Source organism: Siphateles boraxobius, unplaced genomic scaffold (genome assembly GCF_051911475.1).
Source record: "Siphateles boraxobius isolate OS27281-9 unplaced genomic scaffold, OSU_SipBor_1 6, whole genome shotgun sequence".
Classification (NCBI taxonomy): Eukaryota; Metazoa; Chordata; class Actinopteri; order Cypriniformes; family Leuciscidae; genus Siphateles; species Siphateles boraxobius.
Window position 1 is genome coordinate 3618702 of NW_027509186.1, and position 25904 is coordinate 3644605.

The 25904-nt window shown below is 41.6% G+C and overlaps 2 protein-coding genes, 1 long non-coding RNA gene and 11 other non-coding genes across 14 annotated transcripts; 7 read left to right on the top strand and 7 right to left on the bottom strand.

The window, feature by feature from the left end:
* The first annotated feature begins 5978 nt into the window (after positions 1–5978).
* LOC143716459 (uncharacterized) lies at positions 5979–7128 on the top strand. Its single transcript, XM_077209027.1, has 2 exons — positions 5979–6556; positions 6696–7128. The coding sequence occupies exons 1-2, from the start codon at positions 5979–5981 to the stop codon at positions 7126–7128; spliced, it is 1011 nt and encodes a 336-aa protein (XP_077065142.1).
* A 552-nt stretch (positions 7129–7680) lies between these two features.
* Positions 7681–8152, top strand: LOC143715686 (uncharacterized). The gene is made up of 3 exons (XR_013195866.1): positions 7681–7723; positions 7849–7921; positions 8039–8152. It is a non-coding gene; the product is annotated as an uncharacterized LOC143715686 (long non-coding RNA).
* Positions 8153–16110: 7958 nt separating this feature from the next.
* On the bottom strand, positions 16111–16184 carry trnam-cau (transfer RNA methionine (anticodon CAU)). Its single transcript has one exon. It is a non-coding gene; the product is annotated as a tRNA-Met (tRNA).
* Positions 16185–16279: 95 nt separating this feature from the next.
* trnal-cag (transfer RNA leucine (anticodon CAG)) lies at positions 16280–16362 on the top strand. Its single transcript has one exon. It is a non-coding gene; the product is annotated as a tRNA-Leu (tRNA).
* A 666-nt stretch (positions 16363–17028) lies between these two features.
* On the bottom strand, positions 17029–17102 carry trnam-cau (transfer RNA methionine (anticodon CAU)). Its single transcript has one exon. It is a non-coding gene; the product is annotated as a tRNA-Met (tRNA).
* Positions 17103–17197: 95 nt separating this feature from the next.
* trnal-cag (transfer RNA leucine (anticodon CAG)) lies at positions 17198–17280 on the top strand. The gene has a single exon. It is a non-coding gene; the product is annotated as a tRNA-Leu (tRNA).
* Positions 17281–17758: 478 nt separating this feature from the next.
* Positions 17759–17832, bottom strand: trnam-cau (transfer RNA methionine (anticodon CAU)). The gene has a single exon. It is a non-coding gene; the product is annotated as a tRNA-Met (tRNA).
* Positions 17833–17899: 67 nt separating this feature from the next.
* trnal-cag (transfer RNA leucine (anticodon CAG)) lies at positions 17900–17982 on the top strand. The gene has a single exon. It is a non-coding gene; the product is annotated as a tRNA-Leu (tRNA).
* A 478-nt stretch (positions 17983–18460) lies between these two features.
* trnam-cau (transfer RNA methionine (anticodon CAU)) lies at positions 18461–18534 on the bottom strand. The gene has a single exon. It is a non-coding gene; the product is annotated as a tRNA-Met (tRNA).
* A 67-nt stretch (positions 18535–18601) lies between these two features.
* Positions 18602–18684, top strand: trnal-cag (transfer RNA leucine (anticodon CAG)). The gene has a single exon. It is a non-coding gene; the product is annotated as a tRNA-Leu (tRNA).
* Positions 18685–19350: 666 nt separating this feature from the next.
* On the bottom strand, positions 19351–19424 carry trnam-cau (transfer RNA methionine (anticodon CAU)). The gene has a single exon. It is a non-coding gene; the product is annotated as a tRNA-Met (tRNA).
* A 95-nt stretch (positions 19425–19519) lies between these two features.
* On the top strand, positions 19520–19602 carry trnal-cag (transfer RNA leucine (anticodon CAG)). The gene has a single exon. It is a non-coding gene; the product is annotated as a tRNA-Leu (tRNA).
* Positions 19603–20268: 666 nt separating this feature from the next.
* On the bottom strand, positions 20269–20342 carry trnam-cau (transfer RNA methionine (anticodon CAU)). Its single transcript has one exon. It is a non-coding gene; the product is annotated as a tRNA-Met (tRNA).
* Positions 20343–21562: 1220 nt separating this feature from the next.
* LOC143716460 (uncharacterized) lies at positions 21563–25902 on the bottom strand. Its single transcript, XM_077209029.1, has 6 exons — positions 25775–25902; positions 25587–25665; positions 24418–25219; positions 24105–24314; positions 23322–23743; positions 21563–23000 (listed from the first exon to the last, which is right to left on the bottom strand). The coding sequence occupies exons 1-6, from the start codon at positions 25900–25902 to the stop codon at positions 22620–22622; spliced, it is 2022 nt and encodes a 673-aa protein (XP_077065144.1). The 3' UTR covers positions 21563–22619.
* Positions 25903–25904: the final 2 nt, after the last annotated feature.

The following is a 25904-nucleotide window of genomic DNA, read 5'->3' on the forward strand; positions in this document are numbered from 1 at the left end:
TTTTTTTGTTTTGTTTTATTATTTTCCCTTAGGTGCAATTATAGTATTACTATAGTTTTTTGTACAAAAAAACTTTAAAAATATAGTGATTTATGACCTTTTCCCACCCTGTTTCTCACCTCTGATTCAAACAGTCTGTTTTGGAGGTGTTTTCCCTTTAAGAGTTCAGTGTTAACGCCCACTGTTATGATTGGCTAACGTCAGTGCTGCTTATGCATAAATTATTAACGTTTATCATTTTGTATCACACGTAGACTACACAATGCTCCACCACGTGAAACTTCGGTCTTCCGATCTTTTACCATCGTGTCAATTCTCAATTGATTTTGATTCAAATGCGCGAGGGAGTGAGAGAGAGAGAGAGAGAGAGAGAGAGAGAGAGAGAGAGAGAGAGAGAGAGAGAGAGAGTTTGAAGGCGCGCGCGCGGCCGGGGCTCTCTCTCTCTCTCTCTCTGCTCGTTCTTCAGTAACATGCCCTGTCACACTCATCTGATCACTCACCGTTCAAATTAAGCTTTGGCGGGCTGCATATGCTGCAAATAAACTGCATCCGACTGTTTTCCTTGACGTCTGGATCGTTCGGCAGCGTATTCAAAGACTCAAACAGGAACAGCACATCTGCGTAGCATCGCAGTCATCTTGTAAACAGACCCACTCGCTGCACGAGAACGCATGCGATGATGCGAAATGAGGCGTAGTTGTCTTGCGCTGGAGGCGGTCATATGCAAACGACTGGTACGTCACTTCGCACCGTGACGTCACTTCATACAATGGATCTAGAACGAGCTGTATTTAGAGCTTGATTAAATAAATGCTTCGTTTATAATGGGGAGGACGTCTTAAGCTATGAAACTTGCAGGAAGTTTTAATAGTACATAGATCTCTTATACACCAAAACATCAAGGCAAATTTGGTTTCTCATGTCATGACCCCTTTAAAAGCGTAGTGTCATCTGTCAATCAATCATTCGCAGTGGAGGAGGGGAGACCCGTTTTACGATCGGAGATATTTGTTTACCGAATTGTCAGCAAATTGTTTTGTTTTTTACAACAATTTTGTACAGTCTAAACTACCTTCAGACAGATTTTACCTCAGGTGACCACATATACATTATTATTCATATATTTTATCATTTAAATTGCATGTTGTTATCATGTAACGTAAGTTAAGTTAACTGTTAAGTTAATTGTATTGTTAATTGTGTTGAATTGATTGTGATGTTAAGAAACCCAGTAAACCAAACTCCTCGTTGTAAATACAGCTGTTATTTTATAAGAGTGTCTTTGTTTGTAACGGTGAATGTTTCATCATTGATTTCTTACTATGCAATCATATAAAATGTTTACAACTATGTGTTAACAGTGCAGTATGATGTAGTACTTTTAATGTAATTAATAAATAGTACACACAAATATAATACATTTGAATTACAAAAAAAAATGATTACAAAAAAATATGTGTGCAATTTAATGGTATAGTATATGAATAACATTTTATTGTGATAAAATAGATAATTAAACACAATAATAGTGTGTGAAAGAGGATATTGTGAAATTAATATGAATATTTATTTAATAATAAAATGGTTAATTTAATTGTTGTTTTATTTATTAAGAAATAAAATAATTGAAATCAGAATATAAGTGCGTTAATTAAGTGTGTTAATGCAACAGACCATAAACACTAATCAGCTCTTTGTGAATGTATATGTACAGCACAGCAGGATGCAGGTGAAAGTGATCTTCCCAGGCAAGATCAAAGTGTGCTTCAGGAAAGGACCGACTGGATATCTGAGACAAGATCCCTCAGATGAAGCCAAGAGGATCAAAGACAACCCCAATCTCCAGGACAAATCAGCCCCTTAAAGGGAAGACAAGGTCAAGGAGAATGCCCGCTCTGTTGTCTTCATGAGAGGAGGTGATGTGTCAGACAGAAAAGAGGTGCTTGGAGAGTATGTGCTTCAGTTTGGAAAGTACAAAGACAAATCATTCCGGTGGCTGCTAGAGAATGATGTAGGCTATACCATATTCTTGACTAAGAAGGTTGAGGAGGAGGAGGAGAGAGCCGGTCAGTTTAAACCAGAGGGTCCCAAAAAGGACAGCCTACTTTCATTTCTTGAGTACAGTAGAAGCTTACAGGAAATCGAGGACCTCCTAAATTAATTAACTGGAAGATCAGTGGCACCACCTGTGAGGAATGAAGATGACAACTTGGTTGGCTTTGGGATTAATGCAGAAAAGACTTGGAGGGATGTTTGGGAGAGCAGAGCAGATGGATATGCTGCATTTATCCTCCAGAAACAGTGCGTCACAGGCAGCAAAATGTTTCGGCTGCAGCAGTACCTCACTCAGAAAAAGAGCCAGCTTCAGAGTGTTTCAGCGGAACATGCTTCCACTGGCCTTACAGCATCTGCCTCTCATCCTCCAGGTTTGTTGACAGTACAGTTGAGTATATATAAGGTCGAATTGAAAAATTTAAATGTGGGATGACATATGATTCCCATCTTTGCTTTTATGCTTTGTTTTACAGAAATGGAGGATGATGAAGAATTGGAGAGAATGATGCTTTCTATATCCCCATCCAAAGTCCAAGGCCAACTGAGTAAGAAAACCTCACACAGACAAATTTTTGGATCAGTAAGATTTTTTTACTAAGTCTGTTATTTGATTCAAATACAAAATAAAACAGTCAAAATTGTGAAATATTATTAGATTTAAAAATAGCTGTTTTCTATGTGAATATATAATAAAGTGTAATTTATTTCTGTGATCAAAGCTGAATTTTCACCATCATTACTCCAGTATTCAGTGTCACATGATTCTGATGATTCGGTGCTCAAGAAACATTTCTCATTATTATCATTGTCAACAATTGTATTATTGTTACAGTATTACAGTACAACAAATAGTTATTTACATTTTTATTTCAGGATTCTTTGATGAATAGAAAGTTCAAAAGAACAGCATTTATCTGAAATAGAATCTTTTGTAACATTAAACACTATTGTTCAAAAGTTTGGGGTCAGTAAGAATTGTTAGTTATTTTTGGGGGGAAATAAATAAAATAAATCAATACTTTTATTCACGAAGGATGGATTAAATTCATCAAAAGTTACAGTAAAGGCATTTATAATGTTACAAAAGTTTCTATTTCAACACACACTATTTATTGTGGTTGCTATATCCATATTTTTCTGAATGTACACCCGTATGAATGTGGAGTATTGCTGTAAAAGAGCTTAATGCTCAGTCAATTTTCCCTGAATAAACAACAGTTGATGATATTTATAATTCCATCCTTTCATACCAATCTTTGGTTTGTTCTTTTTCCATAGAAGTGGAGGAAGGTGAAGAATTGGGGAGGATGATGCTACCCACATTTTCATCTAAAATTCCAGACCAACTGAGTGAGAACCACATACATATACATACATGCTCTATCAAACTGCATTCATTTCCATGAAACATCATTACATTTTTATACAGCGTTATTCAAGATGGTAAATGTTTGGCATGTTACATTGTTTCTGCGCTTTGCTATATATATATATATATACTGAATATATACATACAAGCTACAGTATGGATTTTCACAGCAGCTTCGGTAACAAATTCGAGACAAATTCTGCTGTAAAGCAGCTCTAACAAGCCAATTGTGACATTATTCAGCTCAAGTCACTTCAGTATTGATTCAGTTCAATTCAAGATTCAGATCAATTGTGCATACATACTGTATATACAGTGTATTTGTGCATATAAATGTACATGTGACTCCTGTACACACCACTGTACACTGAACAAGCAGAAGGCACGTAGCAGTGCTTTACATTTTTCACATCTGTGTGTAGTTTGGTGTGTACTGAACTTTAACAGTAAAGGGTTTTATATGTCATTGTGTCTGTTTATGTTATAAATGCTTGAAAGTTTAATTATCTTCACAATGATCACTTCACTTCACTATTATCTTGCCAGGCTATTCCAGTAAAAAGCAAATCAGTTTTTTTTTTCATTTACTGTTTACCAGCCTCTCTTAGTGAAAGACCATGGTTGATTACATGGTCAATGAATGGACAATTTCATCACTGACTACTGTTCTTCCAGCCCTTGGAATGCCACCACCACACATTCTTACACCTCAACCTTGCCCTCTCCTTGAGCCTGCTCTTCTCCCTGCTCCTCTCACTGCATCTCTCACTGCATCTCTCACTGCACCTCTCACTGCATCTCTCACTGCACCTCTCACTGCATCTCTCACTGCACCTCTCACTGCACCTCTCACTGCACCTCTCACTGCATCTCACAATGCACCTTTCACTGCACCTCTCACTGCATCTCTCACTGCATCTCTCACTGCACATCTCACTGCATCTCTCACTGCACCTCTCACTGCATCTCTCACTGCACCTTTCACTGCACCTCTCACTGCATCTCTCACTGCATCTCTCACTGCACATCTCACTGCATCTCTCACTGCACCTCTCACTGCATCTCACAATGCACCTCTCACTGCATCTCTCACTGCATCTCTCACTGCGCCTCTCACTGCACCTCTCACTGCACCTCTCACTGCATCTCTCACTGCATCTCTCACTGCATCTCTCACTGCGCCTCTCACTGCACCTCTCACTGCACCTCTCACTGCATCTCTCACTGCACCTCTCACTGCATCTCTCACTGCATCTCTCACTGCACCTCTCACTGCATCTCTCACTGCACCTTCTCCCTGGGCCCCTTGGTCTTACTCTTCCTCATCCAGACATTACAGTGTTTGTCTTTTTCTGTTTATGTGTCCAAAAACATCACTCCTCAAAGTCCTCCTTTTACTGTATAAGTGTCAATGTAATAGGAAAAAATAACCCCTGCCACTGAGTCTAAGCCAGACTGGAATCAGCTATTGTTGGCCCAATTTACCCAACATAAATCAGCTGTGTCAATTATTCAATTGTTTGTTTATTATCAGCTGAGATATATTGTTTTTGAACTGTTACTATTGCAGAAGCAGAGGTTTTTATACTGTATCTAAGGTTTGGAATATTGTTTTTGCTATTGTGGGATGGTGTGTGTTAACAATTGTAAGTACTACAAAAACAATCCATAATTTTGTTGGGAGGTATAGCTTTATTGTATTTAGAGTTTTGAAAATGTGACAACTGGTTGGACAAACGCTTGAGACCACATCGCCTTTGAGACCAGTGCAGGAAACCATGCTCTGTCAATGTAAGGACTTAATGTAACATAATTTTACTTAATAAAATTTAAAACACATTTAACATATTTAACAAATATAATGCTCATCTATGACTAATGTCAACCATGTCATCCTGCAGCCCTCCTCCCAGTGACCTCTGCAGAATCTATAGCCTCTACTCCTCCCTCAGGCCCCCCTGCAACTGCTGTCCAGTCGGGACTCCTTGCAGCCTTTACTCCACCCACAGCACTCCCTGCAGTCTCTGCTGGGCACCCCCCAACTCAGATGGAGGAGAAGCCAGCACTTCCACCACTGCCAGGCTATGAGCAGGATGTAAGCCAATGGAACTGCTCTCACCAGCAGAGAATCTGGATGAAAACAGAAATGGAAGCCTTGGGACTGTGGCAAGGCTCTAGACCGGTGAGACATCCAATGAACATGATCTCCTTGTGGTGTTACCCACCTCAGCCTGAGCTTATTGATGCTGTCTATAAGTTGCCATCACCAAAATACTTTCAACTTCATCCATTCTTCATTTGGAAACCAGAGCACTCCATTATGGAAAGAGTCCGCAACAACTACACTCTGCCATGTCTGAACGGCTGTCCGAATCCTCACGTTGTCTCATCAGGAGTTGGATGACCCCGTGTCATTATTGGTACAAGCAGCCAGTACTACATGCTGGCCTCTCGGCTCAGCTGTAAAGTCTGTAAAAAGTAATGGTATGCAGACAAACCTCAATGGATGGACATGCTGCCAAGTCGATTCTGCAACATTTTTCCAGCTTTTCGTATGCACAAGAAGGCCATATGTAAGACTGTGATGGACGAGTTGCGGCGCACAGCAAAGTCTCCCAATGATATGGCCAATCAGTTGAACGAAGCTCTCAACCTCAGGTATGAGCGTGCACACCTGGCTTACCTGTCCACTGTTAAGAATGTGCTGGATGGAGACAGTGGACTTTATGGTCAGCAGACCATCACAGGGGCACTAAGAGCAACAAATACTCCTGCTCCATTTGGTGAGTATGGTGATGTGGTCGGCTGGTGTGGAGTAACAGTCTCACCCCACTACTTGGTTGACTGCCTCATTCAGGAGTACCATAGGCAGGAGAGCACAATCAATTTGCTCCTTAAAGCCACATTTGGACAAATATTAAGGGCTGACCATACCCGCAAGGTGGCCCGGAAGGTTGTGCTTGCATCAGGTACTATGTCGTCATACGCTGTGATGAATGAAAACTGGATAATCTTGTCCTGGGTGATGCTGCAGTCTGAAAGTGATAAATCCCTGCAGCCAATAAATGCTGGGCTGTCCTGTCGTTACATTTTTGCAGAACTGCCAAAAGCCAACTATCAGTGGCTTGACCGGTAAGAACCAGCCATCACATTTTCCTTCCCACCTATATTATATTTGTAAAGTAAACAAAATATAGTATAGCAAATACATGTATCCTATTTATTTGAATGTTTAATATTTTAAATATACTTCTCTTTGTGTGTGGAACAGTGATTGCTGTGCTGCCTTCAGGATCCCAAACCCTGATCCCCAGGAGCACCTCCTCTGGGATTCTTGGAAGACCACTGAGGCTATAGTGACTGAGGCAAACTCTGGGCATCTCATCGACACCTGTGCCTCCCGCAAAGAATATAATAGCAACATCAACATCAAGCTGGACTTGTTCCACTGCATGCGGTGGTTCTCCAGAGAGTGTACTTCAGAGCACCATCCACTGCACAGTGCTTTCTGCAAGTTTCTGTCAGCAGCTTTTAGTGTTGTGGACCAGATGGACCTACAGAGACTGAAGCAGGCTTATGTCTTCTGTGGGATAGTGCCTCCAAATCCAACAAAGAAGCATATCAGGGAGCACTGTCGCACTAGGGTCCCACACCCCAAAGAGCTGCTGGAGAGAGTGGAGAGAGTTCTCCAAGATTCTTTTTAGAATGAGATCCTGATGGTGGGCCACTGTTCAAACCATCGATGTTGAAGGTATGGAGGATTCAGCGATACCACATCCTCAGAGGCTGCCTGAGTGACCCAGAGATTGAAGAGGGGATCAACCAGCTGAACCATGTGAAGGGGGAGGCGGCAGCTGTACCCGTGTGGATCCCTGTGAGAGGCACCTCTCAGCAGGAGGGATTCCATTTTCATCAGGCGAGATGGGTCACAGGCACTCAGGTATCCACAGAAATTATCCAGGCGCTGGGCATGATTGGAGTGGCTCGCTGGAATTTCAAGCGCCTTGTGGACCTGAAGCAGCCTGGAGTGAAGCTGCCTGCAGTTTTTGATCCTGTGCTGATCATGGAACTGAACAAGCCATCAGACGTGGTGACAGGCCAGGCCAAGTACCCTGCCTTAATTATCTCACACACAGACACCGGAGAAAGGTTTGGACTGCAGTATGTTGTCGTCCTGTCCCCCTGGACTGGGACAAGCACAAGTCCCAGAAGGTACCTGTTGCAGAGGAGGGAGAGCATCAGTCCTCACAGCCATCTGCTCTCAGTGAGATATTCCCACCTGATGACACAACTGAGGAGGTGAGGGGGGAACACTTTGCTCAGCTAAACTTGACTGTTGTACTTACAAACATCCCCATTCACTATAATCCAAATCTAATATGTAATTACTGATTCTAACCCAAATTAATTACTCTATGCTCCAGGATGACATCTTTGGTGTGGCTTCTCCTGGCTCAGAAACAATGATCCAGCCTGCACAGCCCACCAGTGTAAAAGGTGATTCAGCTCACATCTTCATCCCTTAATTATTCCTTATTTATATGAATACTACATATATTTTAGAGATAAAGGTGAAAATGATTTACTTATTCTGTCCCTTTTCCTCTCTTTTAGATGAGATGACACCACCACTGCCCTTTGCTCCCTCTCCACGAGCTGCTCGCACAGGTTCCATCAAGGCAGGGGGTATACTTTTTTTCCTAGACCATTTTCGGTGGACACAGCCCATGAGGGATTCCATTGTTGGCCTTCTGGCAAAGTACCATAGGCAGAAAGACCTTCTCACCCAAGTGGATGCGGAGTATGCTGCCCTCGTGCAGGCTGCCTCCAGGGATCTGTTGTGAACTTTTTCTTCTCAAGTGTAGAAAAGATAGAGTTGCAGACCAGGAGATTGTTGAGGTATAAGTTCTTTATTTCGTCGCTGTAGTCATCTCAATCAAGTCTAGTCTAAGGGAACTTTACATTGCAGTTTACATACATTTCAAGGGGGTGGGATTAATTTCATAGTGGAGGGGACTCTTGAACAAAACATGTAAAGGAAAGTACATGATTCAGCTGGTTACCTGATTTCATCAGGTAACAGTGTAACTCAGAGCCTTGAGATGCTAATCCAATCAGCCAATCAACAAAACCTTTTGACCTGACCTTTGAGATGTGACAAGAGGTTAATGTCCAAAACCTTGATTGCCTCAAAAATGGAAAACAGTGTTTGCCCTTGCTGCTCAGGAGCTCTGTAAGCAGCCGCTCAAGGAGAAGGATGGTAGTCTCCTCTCCACAGGTCCTCCTCCGGCAATGGAGTGCCAGCTCATTCCTGGTAAGATGCTTGTTGACATCTTCATCTGTCCGCGCAGGCCAACCCTGGGATATCAACAGCTCTCTCTTTGCTTTGCGAAGCATAGAAACATCAGCCGCATCCCACTCAAAAATGCACGCTGACAGCCGTGACATGAAGATGGGATACAGCTGATGGGCATCAGTTGTACACCCCATGGCAATCCTGCGCATAAAATGCCAGATGTCCAAGCGAATCATGAGATCAGGCCACCCTCTGAATCTGGTTTTCAGCTTGGTCTCACCCACATCAGTGCAGCAGCCACAGTCCACGTACAAAACAGTAGGTGGATCCACACTAGCCTGCTGGTAACTTTTCACCAGACCATCGACCATCATGTCCAGTCCTGCTCCTTCCTGTGCTGTCAGCACACTCATGAGCACCTGACCAAACTCATTGCCAACAGAGGTAAGCCAGAGTCCCGTTCCCCTTGCCGTCCCAGCCAGCTTCTTAGTGATCTGCAGTAGATGACAGGAAGCATGCAATGCAATGAAACATCACACCATGTAGAATATGATACTCATGCTCTGATAATGATATAACAGTAAACACCATAAATTAACAAAAATCCCCTGCTAACCTTTTTAGTGGAATCCATCTTCAAGACTGAACCATACGTAGATGTTATCCTTGCATGGATTTCATCCAGCCTTGTCAGGATGTCTTGGCTGTACACGGTGAGCAGCCACTTGCAGCTTGGGACCAATGTAGGCTCTGGGGGTTCCTGGAATTGTATTTGCAACACCCCGGGTCGTTTGAGGAAGTCCACACATTGGGTGGTGTACCGGGCCATACGCTGGAGCCACTCCTCACTGTGGTTCTCACGCAGCTGTTTGATGACCCGCGTGGGACTGTTGCCTAGGCCACGCTCACGCAGGAGCCGAATGACTCTCACATCACAGGCATACCTTAGGAAAAGCAAAATCCACACATTCATATATTTTACATAATTGATTAGTAAAGTATTTGCAAACATATGTGATGATGGGCTATCAACTGGATGTGGAATTAAAGTGCCCTTACTTCCGCGTGAGGATGACCCGAAATTCAGAGCGATGGCCCAGATCCAGCTGTTGCAGGACAGTCTGACTCCAGGACACATGCGAGGCTTTACACTTCGTACAGATGAGGGTTTCTGTGACCATGTTGTACATCCTATCGATGTCCAGAACCTGCCGTGCCCTTTTGTGCAGACCGCCTCCAGTCAGCTGATGCTGCCCGCAGGCAGAATTGGGACAGAGAGCCTTGATCTTCCACAGCTTGTACGGCATCCACAGCAACAGAGCATGACAAAAAAATCTGTCTGGAGCTGGAGCCTGGTTGTAAATAAGTGCTGGCTGTGGTGGGTAATACCAGAGCTGTAGTTGTCTCGAAGCTCTTGTTTTCCCTTGGGCCCCATTTTAAAAAGCCTGCTGGCAATCCACCTGTGATCCTCTGGTGGCAAAGTGTCCGACCACAAACGATGCAGTCGAACTGCAGATGCATCTTGCAGTAATGCCCCCAAAGGAGTAGTCTGTGAAGGAAAAAGACAAAACATTTAGTCTAGCAGGTCATTTATTTAATTACCGCTTTATCTATCCAAGACTACCCTCATATAAAATAGAAAATATTGGATGTCAAATACGTACTTAAGGTTATAGAATAAAATGTATACATTTGTTCCAATAGTTTTCAGAATTGTGTCAGCTGCTAGCACTAATTTGTGTGACTCTACTGAGTTGTGACAGTTAATATGCAAATTCAATTATTTTGGACCAATAAAATTTGAAATTACTTACCGAGACAACATGCAATGAAATATAATATATGTTGCATATATAACAAGAGAAAGAAACAGTCATAACTGTCCAATAATTTTAACTAATCCTAGATGGAATTATACAATACTGTTTAAAGGTCTATGTTCAGTAAGATTCTTTTTGTTTTTGAAATATGATTAAAATACAGTCAAAAACAGTAATAGTGGGAAATAATATTGCAATTTAGGATTGTAATTATTTGAATCTGTTTTCAAAAGTATTTACAGTTTTTTTCAATCGCTAACAAGCGCTTACCCATACTTCAGATACTTTTTCCTAAACTCTTAACACAGACTCACACCAACAAAACACAATTGGCCAAATGGATAATTTTCTTCTCAATAACACATTTTGTTACAGATTTTTATGATTGTTTACACACTAAAATAAAAATGTCCACGCAATTTGCAAAATTCTACTCCAATGAGCAAAACCCCTCCACAGATTTGCACAACATTACACACATTGTCTGTTTTACCCTTTTAGCAAAACATTACACACAGTGATTTGTAAAACTCTACACACATTTTCACACCTTAGACACAGATAAGGATTGTGAGGTTACTTCCTTGTCATTACAAAGCCCCGGTTTGCCATTGACCACACTAATGAATGAATTGGATATGCACATCCATCAGGCGTGGAAGCACACATGTGCTAATTTGAAAACGCATCACTCAGGAGTGCTATAAAAGGCAGCAGGTGAGTTCACCTGTCTTCAACAAAAATGGAAGGAGCTAGAAGAAGAAGAAGAAGAAGAGTGAGAATAAGAGGGGGGGCTCAAAGAGGAGATGAAGGAGGTAGAGGAAGAGGAGAAGGAGGTAGAGGAAGAGGAGAAGGAGGTAGATGAAGAGGAGAAGGAGGTAGAGGAAGAGGAGAAGGAGGTAGATGAAGAGGAGAAGGAGGTAGAGGAAGAGGAGAAGAAGGTAGAGGAAGAGGTGAAGGAGGTAGATGAAGAGGAGAAGGAGGTAGAGGTTTTCAAAATTGCGTGTAAACAATTGAAAAAAACTGTAAATATATACTAACTCTTCATTTCAAAATAGAACACATCTTTCTCTGCACACACTAACTTTACCAAAACACTGGAAATCTGACTCAGAATGAAATTATTCTGTCAAAGAATAACACTTGTTTTCACTTCACAAGGTACATGCAGTCAATCAAAGTACTAGGGTTTCAAAATACTGGCTATTGTATTACAAAAACTTCATAGACTTTTGTGTTTCAGTTTTACAGGTATTTGCATACAAAACATGCAATCCACCATTTTTACACTAAATGTATTGGTTGGGAACTGTATGTCCACATGTACAGTATTCCAGTAAAAAGCAAATCAGTTTTTTTTCCCTTTACTGTTTACCAGCCTCTCTTAGCGAAAGACCGTGGTTGATTACATGGTCAATGAGAGTGGCACGAATTTCATCAGAGACTACTGTTCTTGCAGCCTTTGGAAGTCCTTAGGCCTGCTCTTCTCCCTGGCCCTGCTCCTCTCACTGCACCTCTCATCTCTCACTGCACCTCTCACTGCACATCTCACTGCACATCTCACTGCACATCTCACTGCACCTCTCGCACATCTCACTGCACCTCTCACTGCACATCTCACTGCACCTCTCACTGCACCTCTCACTGCACATCTCACTGCACATCTCACTGCACATCTCACTGCACATCTCACTGCACATCTCACTGCACCTCTCACTGCACCTCTCACTGCACCTCTCACTGCACATCTCACTGCACCTCTCACTGCACATCTCACTGCACCTCTCACTGCACCTCTCACTGCACATCTCACTGCACCTCTCACTGCACATCTCACTGCACCTCTCACTGGGCCTGCTCTTCTCCCTGGGCCCCTTGCTCTTACCCTTCCTCGTCCAGACATTACAGTGTTTGTCTTTTTCTGTTTCCAAAAACATCACTCCTCAAAGTCCTCCTTTTAATGTATAAGTGTCAATGTAACAGAAAAAAATAACCCCTGCCACTGAGTCTAAGCCAGACTGGAATCAGCTATGGTTGGCCCAATTTACCCAACATAAATCAGGTGTGTGTCAATTATTCAATTGTTTGTTTATTATCAGCTGAGATATATTGTTTTTGAACTGATATCATTGAAGAAGCCGAGGTTTTTATACTGTATCTAAGGTTTGGAATATTGTTTTTGCTATTGTGGGGTGGTGTGTGTTAACATTTGTAAATACTACAAAAACAATCCATAATTTTGTTGGGAGGTATAGCTTGTCTGTTAAGAAAATGTAAGCATTGTGGAAATGTGTTCACAGACTGCATATTGTGTGAAAACTGTATATTATTGCTCTTAATTCATTATGATAAGATTTCCTGCATACAAAATATATTTCTAAAAAGTGCACAGATGTGGAATGTGTCTTAGAATGCAATGTGGATTATGCCAGTACTTACAGAGACAGTGGTGCTTGTTGTAGGGGCACTGGACACTGCTGCGCTGGGTTGGTCAACAGCCTGAGATGGTCTCCTAGCCACACTCAGATTTGGCTTTGCAGCAGCAATGTGGGACCCACCAAATCTTGGTTTGGTAAACTAAAAAAGGGCAAAACAATTTCAATGAAAAGACAAATTGAATTGTAACAGCACATTGGCCAAAAATATAATAAAATGTAAAATGAGAAAATATCTATTGATCCTATCATTCATTATATAACTAAAGGACCTGCTTTCTTTCTTTAACTTATTTTTTTGTCTGTGTATTACCACACTCTACTACTTATACAGATTGAAATAAGCACAGTTAGAATAGAAAAATGTGTGGGAAGGTATTGCTAGAATGTGAGTATATAGTAATTTAACAAGTACCTTTTAAAAATGACTTAAAATCAAAAATAGTTTGCACATAGTTTGTAAGAGAAAGCGTTTATTAACAGTAATGAAGGTTACCCTTGAAATGGCAACAAAGCAGATTCATGATGACTTAATTAATAATACGTGTATAATTAATTGTGCATAAGTGGAATGTTACCTGAGAAATACAGAATGAAAGACGTAGCTTCAGTAGCCAGTTGGAAAAATCAAGAGAGATGCCATGAAGGACGCGAGTGTCCTTTAACCCATAATGGCAAAGCCCAATTAGAGAGGAAGAGGAGAATGCAAGAGCAGAGCCCAGAGAAGAAAGAGAGATCATATAGGTTACATTGTTCTTTCACCATTTTACTTGATCTAAACCAACCTGAGACAGTGAAACTGACCAATAAGCAGACTACAGCCGCCCCTGTACAAGGTGTCACAGCTGGCAGGTAGGTGTAAAAACATACCAGCCATTTCCACTGAACTTAAACCTTTATACTAAACGTATATTAAAACTGCAATTATATATATATAAAAAAAATGTTATTACCTTTGACAAACTTGGTATAATTTTAGAAGTAGGCTGGGGTGGGAGCTGACGCTGACTCTGCGCCATGACCTCCTGTGCTGGTCCAGTAGCGGCAGACTGTTGTTCAACAACCCTTGGTGCTTGTCCAATAGAGGCTGTGGCCTGCTTAAGACAACCACAAAAATACATAGGCTACAATAATTGTTGAACGAGAAGAATTTGTTCAGTAAATTATACATATATAAAAAAAATACAAGTTACATCTTTACATTGTTACCTTTTGAGTGTGAAAACCACATATGCACTTTGGGACCGCTCCGAGCAAGGTTGTCTGGCCGCGAGACTGCATCGGACATCTTTCAATCTGTAAACATTATCACACATATAACATAGAATACATGCATTTCTAACTTATCAGTATGAATGCCACATTAATTTATTGTAGTCTGTCATTTATTTTTATTCATGTTCTTTGAAGGGGAGATACAAACTGTAAAATTAGAGATAAAGAGTGAGTAAAGTTTGTATCCTCCTTTAAAAGAACAAGAGAGGAACATTTCACACCTTCAAAAAAACATCCATTCACTCAACATCCTCCCAGTGCAAAAAAAAGTTTTTTTTTTTACATAAATAAACATAAATCTCAAATACCTGCAACATTATCTACATACATATCTATAAATAATGATGACATTGAATTAAATGATTAGGATTACAATTATTACATCATGCAAAGGTGACAAAAGCACACTCACCCTTTGGTACACGTCATGCCACTTTTTCTGTCGAGGAGCTGGCCTGTTACCCTCATTTGATGGCCAAACTCCTGTGCTGGCAAACTTTTTTAGCCTTGCAATCCAGTCAGTATCTGACATGGCTTTATGGGATTTTTTGCCAGACATTTTTTTGTTGGGGGGCTAACGGTTAGGTTATATCGTTTTGAACAAAACTACTATAATACAAATTATTTCTTTAAAAAAAGCACACACGATATTTACAATTATAATATATACAATTATATACAAATATAAAATTACATTGTCCGAAAATACAGTTAAAGTTACCGAAAAATAAGTTTCGCAGTCCTCCGTTAAAATGATGATGCCTGACCTCCGTGACAGTGATGCTCGACGTCTGAACTTTTTGACCTCTGACACGCCCCTCAGGATATGTCATTACTTCGTACACCTTCGGCTCAGTTCGGCAACTTGATTGACACTCGGCTAGCTTCCTGACTCCTCCTCCTAGCGGTGCTAAGCGTAAACGTGCCATCGACATTTCCTTGTACTCTGATTGGTCAAATGTCGAAAATGATAAGGAAAAAGTCAAGAATGGCGCTCTCTGATTGGCTGCAAATGTTATAATGTCGAGAATGGCGCTCTCTAATTGGCTGCAAATGTTATAGCGCGTCGACGTGATTGGCTGTGGCGTTCAACATTGTTCAACATTATCCCCATTTTGACGGACTATCCTTCGGCAGCTGGCGTTCAGGTCACAGTCTCCCCTGGAGGCGTGGGTTCGAATCCCACTTCTGACAAACCTAACCTTTGGCTGCGGGCCCAAGCTAGAGTCTTTAACCCTCTGGCAAGTTTATCAAGAAATGCAGTAATGTTGACAAAGCACTGCAAATCAGTTCATGCTAGAATAAACCAAACATTAAAGTAACACTGACCTGCAGTACATGACCTTTAAAGTAACACTTTAGTGCAATGTATGGGATTCTATGGCACTTGGAATTTCAAGTCATGACATTTCAGAAAAAATGGACATGTTGATTGAATCGGATTCAACTGAATTTCACGAAATAACATGTTGTGATGTTTACCGGAAGAAGATGCAGTAGAATTTCATGGCAAGGATTCTTGGAAATTTCTTGGAATGAAATGTCATGGGTTTGGGGGCATGGGGTGGAGTGTCATGACACAAGATTCAAGGAATGTCATGTAAAAAATTACATTAGCATTAACAAGACATGCCATTAGAATGAAAGAATGATATAAGCCTTAACAAAACATTGTAACAACACTGACACATATGACATGAATATGAGAGTAATACTATTACTGCATTTGTTCAACATTAGTCTTAAAAAAACACTGGATTTCAATTACAGTGCATATGAAGAAATGGACAAAGGCATAAAAGGGAATACAGAAAGCAGCTCCTTTATTTACACGGTCCCGTGTATCAAAAAGCACCTTTCTGCCCCGTGTGAGGCTCGAACTCACGACCTTCAGATTATGAGACTGACGCGCTGCCTAACTGCGCCAACGAGGCATGTGCTCTGACTCGGGTAAGCGGTGAAGCCCTAGATTCTAGATCATCTGCCATTCCGTGTAGGTGCAAAAATGCTGCTCACCACTGGCCGTCATGTCAGGATGGCCGAGCGGTCTAAGGCGCTGCGTTCAGGTCGCAGTCTCCCCTGGAGGTGTGGGTTTGAATCCCACTTCTGACAAACCTAACCTTTGGCTGCGGGCCCAAGCTAGAGTCTTTAACCCTCTGGCAAGTTTATCAAGAAATGCAGTAATGTTGACAAAGCACTGCAAATCAGTTCATGCTAGAATAAACCAAACATTAAAGTAACACTGACCTGCAGTACATGACCTTTAAAGTAACACTTTAGTGCAATCTATGGGATTCTATGGCACTTGGAATTTCAAGTCATGACATTTCAGAAAAAATGGACATGTTGATTGAATCGGATTCAACTGAATTTCACGAAATAACATGTTGTGATGTTTACCGGAAGAAGATGCAGTAGAATTTCATGGCAAGGATTCTTGGAAATTTCTTGGAATGAAATGTCATGGGTTTGGGGGCATGGGGTGGAGTGTCATGACACAAGATTCAAGGAATGTCATGTAAAAAATTACATTAGCATTAACAAGACATGCCATTAGAATGAAAGAATGATATAAGCCTTAACAAAACATTGTAACAAAACTGACACATATGACATGAATATGAGAGTAATACTATTACTGCATTTGTTCAACATTAGTCTTAAAAAAACACTGGATTTCAATTACAGTGCATATGAAGAAATGGACAAAGGCATAAAAGGGAATACGGAAAGCAGCTCCTTTATTTACACGGTCCCGTGTATCAAAAAGCACCATTCTGCCCCGTGTGAGGCTCGAACTCACGACCTTCAGATTATGAGACTGACGCGCTGCCTAACTGCGCCAACGAGGCATGTGCTCTGACTCGGGTAAGCGGTGAAGCTCTAGATTCTAGATCATCTGCCATTCCGTGTAGGTGCAAAAATGCTGCTCACCACTGACCGTCATGTCAGGATGGCCGAGCGGTCTAAGGCGCTGCGTTCAGGTCGCAGTCTCCCCTGGAGGCGTGGGTTCGAATCCCACTTCTGACAAACCTAACCTTTGGCTGCGGGCCCAAGCTAGAGTCTTTAACCCTCTGGCAAGTTTATCAAGAAATGCAGTAATGTTGACAAAGCACTGCAAATCAGTTCATGCTAGAATAAACCAAACATTAAAGTAACACTGACCTGCAGTACATGACCTTTAAAGTAACACTTTAGTGCAATGTATGGGATTCTATGGCACTTGGAATTTCAAGTCATGACATTTCAGAAAAAATGGACATGTTGATTGAATCGGATTCAACTGAATTTCACGAAATAACATGTTGTGATGTTTACCGGAAGAAGATGCAGTAGAATATGACATGAATATGAGAGTAATACTATTACTGCATTTGTTCAACATTAGTCTTAAAAAAACACTGGATTTCAATTACAGTGCATATGAAGAAATGGACAAAGGCATAAAAGGGAATACAGAAAGCAGCTCCTTTATTTACACGGTCCCGTGTATCAAAAAGCACCATTCTGCCCCGTGTGAGGCTCGAACTCACGACCTTCAGATTATGAGACTGACGCGCTGCCTAACTGCGCCAACGAGGCATGTTCTCTGACTCGGGTAAGCGGTGAAGCCCTAGATTCAAAAATGCTGCTCACCACTGGCCGTCATGTCAGGATGGCCGAGCGGTCTAAGGCGCTGCGTTCAGGTCGCAGTCTCCCCTGGAGGCGTGGGTTCGAATCCCACTTCTGACAAACCTAACCTTTGGCTGCGGGCCCAAGCTAGAGTCTTTAACCCTCTGGCAAGTTTATCAAGAAATGCAGTAATGTTGACAAAGCACTGCAAATCAGTTCATGCTAGAATAAACCAAACATTAAAGTAACACTGACCTGCAGTACATGACCTTTAAAGTAACACTTTAGTGCAATGTATGGGATTCTATGGCACTTGGAATTTCAAGTCATGACATTTCAGAAAAAATGGACATGTTGATTGAATCGGATTCAACTGAATTTCACGAAATAACATGTTGTGATGTTTACCGGAAGAAGATGCAGTAGAATATGACATGAATATGAGAGTAATACTATTACTGCATTTGTTCAACATTAGTCTTAAAAAAACACTGGATTTCAATTACAGTGCATATGAAGAAATGGACAAAGGCATAAAAGGGAATACAGAAAGCAGCTCCTTTATTTACACGGTCCCGTGTATCAAAAAGCACCATTCTGCCCCGTGTGAGGCTCGAACTCACGACCTTCAGATTATGAGACTGACGCGCTGCCTAACTGCGCCAACGAGGCATGTTCTCTGACTCGGGTAAGCGGTGAAGCCCTAGATTGAAAAATGCTGCTCACCACTGGCCGTCATGTCAGGATGGCCGAGCGGTCTAAGGCGCTGCGTTCAGGTCGCAGTCTCCCCTGGAGGCGTGGGTTCGAATCCCACTTCTGACAAACCTAACCTTTGGCTGCGGGCCCAAGCTAGAGTCTTTAACCCTCTGGCAAGTTTATCAAGAAATGCAGTAATGTTGACAAAGCACTGCAAATCAGTTCATGCTAGAATAAACCAAACATTAAAGTAACACTGACCTGCAGTACATGACCTTTAAAGTAACACTTTAGTGCAATGTATGGGATTCTATGGCACTTGGAATTTCAAGTCATGACATTTCAGAAAAAATGGACATGTTGATTGAATCGGATTCAACTGAATTTCACGAAATAACATGTTGTGATGTTTACCGGAAGAAGATGCAGTAGAATTTCATGGCAAGGATTCTTGGAAATTTCTTGGAATGAAATGTCATGGGTTTGGGGGCATGGGGTGGAGTGTCATGACACAAGATTCAAGGAATGTCATGTAAAAAATTACATTAGCATTAACAAGACATGCCATTAGAATGAAAGAATGATATAAGCCTTAACAAAACATTGTAACAACACTGACACATATGACATGAATATGAGAGTAATACTATTACTGCATTTGTTCAACATTAGTCTTAAAAAAACACTGGATTTCAATTACAGTGCATATGAAGAAATGGACAAAGGCATAAAAGGGAATACGGAAAGCAGCTCCTTTATTTACACGGTCCCGTGTATCAAAAAGCACCATTCTGCCCCGTGTGAGGCTCGAACTCACGACCTTCAGATTATGAGACTGACGCGCTGCCTAACTGCGCCAACGAGGCATGTGCTCTGACTCGGGTAAGCGGTGAAGCTCTAAATTCTAGATCATCTGCCATTCCGTGTAGGTGCAAAAATGCTGCTCACCACTGGCCGTCATGTCAGGATGGCCGAGCGGTCTAAGGCGCTGCGTTCAGGTCGCAGTCTCCCCTGGAGGCGTGGGTTCGAATCCCACTTCTGACAAACCTAACCTTTGGCTGCGGGCCCAAGCTAGAGTCTTTAACCCTCTGGCAAGTTTATCAAGAAATGCAGTAATGTTGACAAAGCACTGCAAATCAGTTCATGCTAGAATAAACCAAACATTAAAGTAACACTGACCTGCAGTACATGACCTTTAAAGTAACACTTTAGTGCAATGTATGGGATTCTATGGCACTTGGAATTTCAAGTCATGACATTTCAGAAAAAATGGACATGTTGATTGAATCGGATTCAACTGAATTTCACGAAATAACATGTTGTGATGTTTACCGGAAGAAGATGCAGTAGAATTTCATGGCAAGGACTCTTGGAAATTTCTTGGAATGAAATGTCATGGGTTTGGGGGCATGGGGTGGAGTGTCATGACACAAGGTTCAAGGAATGTCATGTAAAAAATTACATTAGCATTAACAAGACATGCCATTAGAATGAAAGAATGATATAAGCCTTAACAAAACATTGTAACAACACTGACACATATGACATGAATATGAGAGTAATACTATTACTGCATTTGTTCAACATTAGTCTTAAAAAAACACTGGATTTCAATTACAGTGCATATGAAGAAATGGACAAAGGCATAAAAGGGAATACAGAAAGCAGCTCCTTTATTTACACGGTCCCGTGTATCAAAAAGCACCATTCTGCCCCGTGTGAGGCTCGAACTCACGACCTTCAGATTATGAGACTGACGCGCTGCCTAACTGCGCCAACGAGGCATGTTCTCTGACTCGGGTAAGCGGTGAAGCCCTAGATTCAAAAATGCTGCTCACCACTGGCCGTCATGTCAGGATGGCCGAGCGGTCTAAGGCGCTGCGTTCAAGCTGGGGAACAATAGTCCAACAAAGGTGGGGAAGAAGGGAAGAAAAGGGGGAAGGAGGAAAAAGAGAGGGGGAAGAAGAGAAAGAAAAAACGAAGAAAAGAAAGGCTGAAATTTGATGTTCAAAGATATGCCTTCATTAGCATAGATCTTATGATACATTTTCCGGTTTCTTCGTGTGTGAAAATCACGCATTTATATCACACTGTTTTCTATTTCAGGTGTGCACCAAGTTTGTTCCCGTTTTAATAAAATATACATATTTAATTTGTTTTTTGTGTTTTTTGATATTCTATCATGAAAAATAATGTTATTTGCATTATTATGCAATGAACAAAGATGCAAATCATTAATTAGTAACTTATATGCTGTAAAATGTTTCACAAGAATAACAAAATGTACAAATTATATTTTTATATACAAATGTTATATTGTTGCAGTGTACTGATAAAATATTGTTATAATAAAGTAAAAGTAAATAAGCTAAATTTTTTAATGCATACTGTTCCAGTGTTTATAAAATATACATATGTAATTTGTTTGTTGTTTTTTGATATTCTTTCATTAAAAAAAAATGTTATTTGCATTATTATGCAACGAACAAAGATGCAACCCATTAAATAGTAACTAATATGAAGAATGTCTGTCACAAGAATAACAAAATGGACAAATTATCTTTTTAAATACAAATGTTATATTGGTGCAGTGTACTGATGAAATATTGTGTTATATGAAAGTAAAAGTAAATAAGCAAATTCTTTTTGAATGCATACTGTTCCAGTGTTAATAAAATATACATATGTAATTTGTTTGTTGTGTTTCTTTGATATTCTTTCATAAAAATATATAATTGCCAATGGAACAGTGTTATTATTTAGTAGTTGTTGTATTATTATTGATCTGATTAAGTATTTTTTTAGGTTACATTCAAACAAGACACTTGCAAATCTGTTATTTGTAATGAACAAAGATGCAACCCATTAAATAGTAACTAATATGCTGAAAATGTCAATCACAAGAATAACAAAATGTATAAATTATATTTTTTATATACAAATGTTATATTGTTGCAGTGTTCTGATGAACTAGTGTTATATGAAAGTCAAAGTCAAAAAGAAATCACTTGCCAATTTGTTTTTATTTGCCAATCATGCCAACAGAACAGTAATGAATATTAAAATGTTAAATACTGGTAACATGTTTTAAAAATAAATAAATAAAATGAAGAGTTAAATAGGTTTTCAAAAACAAGAAATAAAAAGTTAAAATGTTAAATAACGTTAAAAAAAACAATTAAATAATATTCAACACAAGTATTAACTATTTAAACAACTGTTTACACTATATACATGATGCTATATACATGAAAATATATACATTATTTGGAAATGGTTCTCCGCATTTCCTCTAACCACACTTCTTTTGAAACAGTCTCAGTCTGTGGGCAGTACACCCTGCCCCTGTACTGGCTATGTCCTGTTGCACTTGTTTTAAATTGCCCACATTTTTTGCAAGTGTTGGCCTCTACGGTTCTCCTGTAGGGTCTCTTGGGCATGGCGTCTGGATTGGCAGCTGGTGAAGCGGGTAAGCGGGTGCCCTTTACAGCTGTTGGCTGTAACAGTGGCTGTACCATTTGCATCCCCTGGGCCATTGGGATGCCCTGGATCATTTGCACTCCCTGGAACATTGGCACACCCTGGAACATTGGCACAGCCTGGAACATGGGCACACCCTGGAAACCTGGTGCTGATGGTATAAGTATATTTGGTACCATCTGCAGTGATGCTCCAGATGCAGATGGTGTCAGCAACGTCTGACTCTGCGCTGGTGCCTTGGGTCTGAGAGGGGGTCGCCCAACAGAAGTCTGCCTCTGCTTTGCCTGACCAGCTGTACTCTCTGGTAGCTTGTACTGGTGCTGCTCCCCTGGTTGTTCTGGCTCAGTCCGTAGACGTTTGGCTACCTGGAGAGGCTCATGAGCTTCAGGGAGGGGCTGAGGCAACTGAATGCCCTGAAGCAGCACAGACAGCTCCTGCTTTTTCTGTCTTTTGTTATACCACTGAATCAGGGTGTTCTGGTTAACCTCCACCAGCTGCATGGATGTTCCTCCCATCACCAAGCTGTTGCCCAGTACAAGCTGCCTTATCCTGCGATAGTCTTGCAGGATCAGAGACCATCTTCACAGGGCTCCCTTGCCTTTTCTTTTGGGGCTTGGGTGGACAGTGCAAAGTCTGATGAAGATGGTCTCCACCAGACGGCAACAGTCAGGCCACTGAGCAGGTGCGCTGCTTGCACCCAGCACACATCTGGTGGTGCTCTCTACACCAGGGTGAGTGGGCTTCTTCGGGACCTTGAAGCGTCCACTCAGCAGTCTCTTTCGGCATCGACTGTCATACACCACCCGTTCCTTGTCCCGGTCATCCAGGTTCTGCCAAAGAGCAATTATGGTGTTGGCTTCCTGGTTGGTCAGGCCGAGGGCTGTGTGGTCCCGGAGATTCACCAGATATTCTGCCAGCTGGTCCACATGTTGATAACCCGGGATATTTTGGTAGTCAACAGCCTATTAAAAAACACAAACATGCAATACAATTATTACATCACATCTGTCTAATGCATAATTCCATAACTGATTGTGTTATTTTCCTGTTTATCACCGTAAAGCACTGAATAGTACAAAGCAGAGAGCGCCATTCTTGACATTTTACAAAGCACCAAATAAATAAAGATGACTTGACTTGATGTGTATTTGCAGCTTACAAATGAATTTAGGCTGTACTTTTAAATGTAAAATATGTGGAAAGTCTGGATTTAAAGCACTGGATGTTAATTCATCATAATTATTCTAGTTAATTTGAAAGACATACAAAGGAGTAGTATTTACCGTCTCTTCTTCATCAACATCCTGACCAGCATCCTCTGGCTCTGAGGGGAGTGTTGAAACAGATGTTTCAGAGGGAACAGGTGTGACAGCAGTCCCTGAGGGTCCAGGTGATGAAGGAGACTGTGTGAGGACAAGTTTGGGGTCAGGGATCAGTGAAGGGGATGTGGAGCCCAGTACAGGTGTGGCACTGCTGGTGACCAGGGTAGAAGAACCCAGTGTCAGTGTGGAAGAGGGTGGTGACAGAACAGCCTCCGGATCTGCTATTGTGTGATCCTCGCTGATGTCACAGAAGCCCTCATCTTCATCTCGCTCCTCCACACTGAGGTCCTCAATGAGCTCTGCTGTCTGCTCAGAGTCAGGATTCATGTCCTGCAGTGCCTGACCAGTCTGCTGGAACAGATACTGCACTCCAATGAGCTCACCTGAAATAAAAACAATAAACAAACTTCAGTCTAGTAACTAGTCATTAAATATTAGTAACAATATAAAAGTTATTCTTACAATTACTTTATAAAATCAGTAAATGTTTCACAATGAAAAGAAACGTGAGGCACGAGCTGAAGGTGGACACTTTTACAATTATACTAAAAGACTATAATCAATCAGACGACAGAGGGCATGTTTCCTAAAAAGTTTTGATCATGTTGATCATTTAGAGTCCTTTAGAAACTTGCATATCAATTATGATACAATCGACTCTATAGGGTTAAATCTGACATATAGACGGAGGTTACACAGTAATTGCAAGTTGATCAAATAAAAAATATATAAAATAATTCTCACCGGTGTAACATGCAGGGGGACAAAATGTGGGGACCACTTTCCTGCCAAACAGCTTTTCATAATTGCCGTTTACACAGTGAACAAGTTCTCCTGTGTAGCTGCGCAAAGCTGATGGCTCCGATGACAGGGAAGCAGCCTCCCGGTCCTGGTTCCACCGGTGTAGACCCTCCAGCAGATAAATCTGAAAGTTCAGACTGTTTGCACTGGTCCCTGTAAATAGACACAACAGTGTTCAGGAGGTGTTAAAGGAACACACAAAAACACTTAATGCTCTTTCTTTACACATGCACAGTGTGTGTGACAAAGACAATACCTGGGATGAAACGGTTCAGGTGTAAATGAAAGGACTTGAGAGAAGTGGAGCCTCTGGCACATCTGTAGGTCTTTAGAAGCACACCTCCCTTGTTTAGGCTCCCTGTCTCTGTATAGAGCACAACACCAGGGGGGTCTTGAATGCATTTCACATGCTTCTTCTGGACATTCCAGATGTGCTCCATCCTTTCTCGGTCCAGGAGAGGAACACCCAGGGAGTCTTTGCCCTTGCTGCTCAGGAGCTCTGTAAGCAGCCGCTCAAGGAGAAGGATGGTAGTCTCCTCTCCACAGGTCCTCCTCCGGCAATGGAGTGCCAGCTCATGCCTGGTAAGATGCTTGTTGACATCTTCATCTGTCAGCGCAGGCCAACCCTGGGATATCAACAGCTCTCTCTTTGCTTTGCGAAGCATAGAAACATCAGCCGCATCCCACTCAAAAATGCATGCTGACAGCCGTGACATGAAGATGGGATACAGCTGATGGGCATCAGTTGTACACCCCATGGCAATCCTGCGCATAAAATGCCAGATGTGCAAGCGAATCATGAGATCAGGCCACCCTCTGAATCTGGTTTTCAGCTTGGTATCACCCACATCAGTGCAGCAGCCACAGTCCACGTACAAAACAGCAGGTGGATCCACACTAGCCTGCTTGTACCTTTTCACCAGACCATCGACCATCATGTCCAGTCCTGCTCCTTCCTGTGCTGTCAGCACACTCATGAGCACCTGACCAAACTCATTGCCAACAGAGGTAAGCCAGAGTCCCGTTCCCCTTGCCATCCCAGCCAGCTTCTTAGTGATCTGCAGTAGATGACAGGAAGCATGCAATGCAATGAAACATCACACCATGTAGAATATGATACTCATGCTCTGATAATGATATAACAGTAAACATCATAAATTAACAAAAATCCCCTGCTAACCTTTTTAGTGGAATCCATCTTCAAGACTGAACCATACGTAGATGTTATCCTTGCATGGATTTCATCCAGCCTTGTCAGGATGTCTTGGCTGTACACGGTGAGCAGCCACTTGCAGCTTGGGACCACTGTAGGCTCTGGGGGTTCCTGGAATTGTATTTGCAACACCCCGGGTCGTTTGAGGAAGTCCACACATTGGGTGGTGTACCGGGCCATACGCTGGAGCCACTCCTCACTGTGGTTCTCACGCAGCTGTTTGATGACACGGGACTATTGCCTAGGCCACGCTCACGCAGGAGCCGAATGACTCTCATATCACAGGCATACCTTAGGAAAAGCAAAATCCACACATTCATATATTTTACATAATTGATTTGTAAAGTATTTGCAAACATATGTGATGATGGGCTATCAACTGGATGTGGAATTAAAGTGCCCTTCCTTCCGTGTGAGGATGACCCGAAATTCAGAGCGATGGCCCAGATCCAGCTGTTGCAGGACAGTCTGACTCCAGGACACATGCGAGGCTTTACACTTCGTACAGATGAGGGTTTCTGTGACCATGT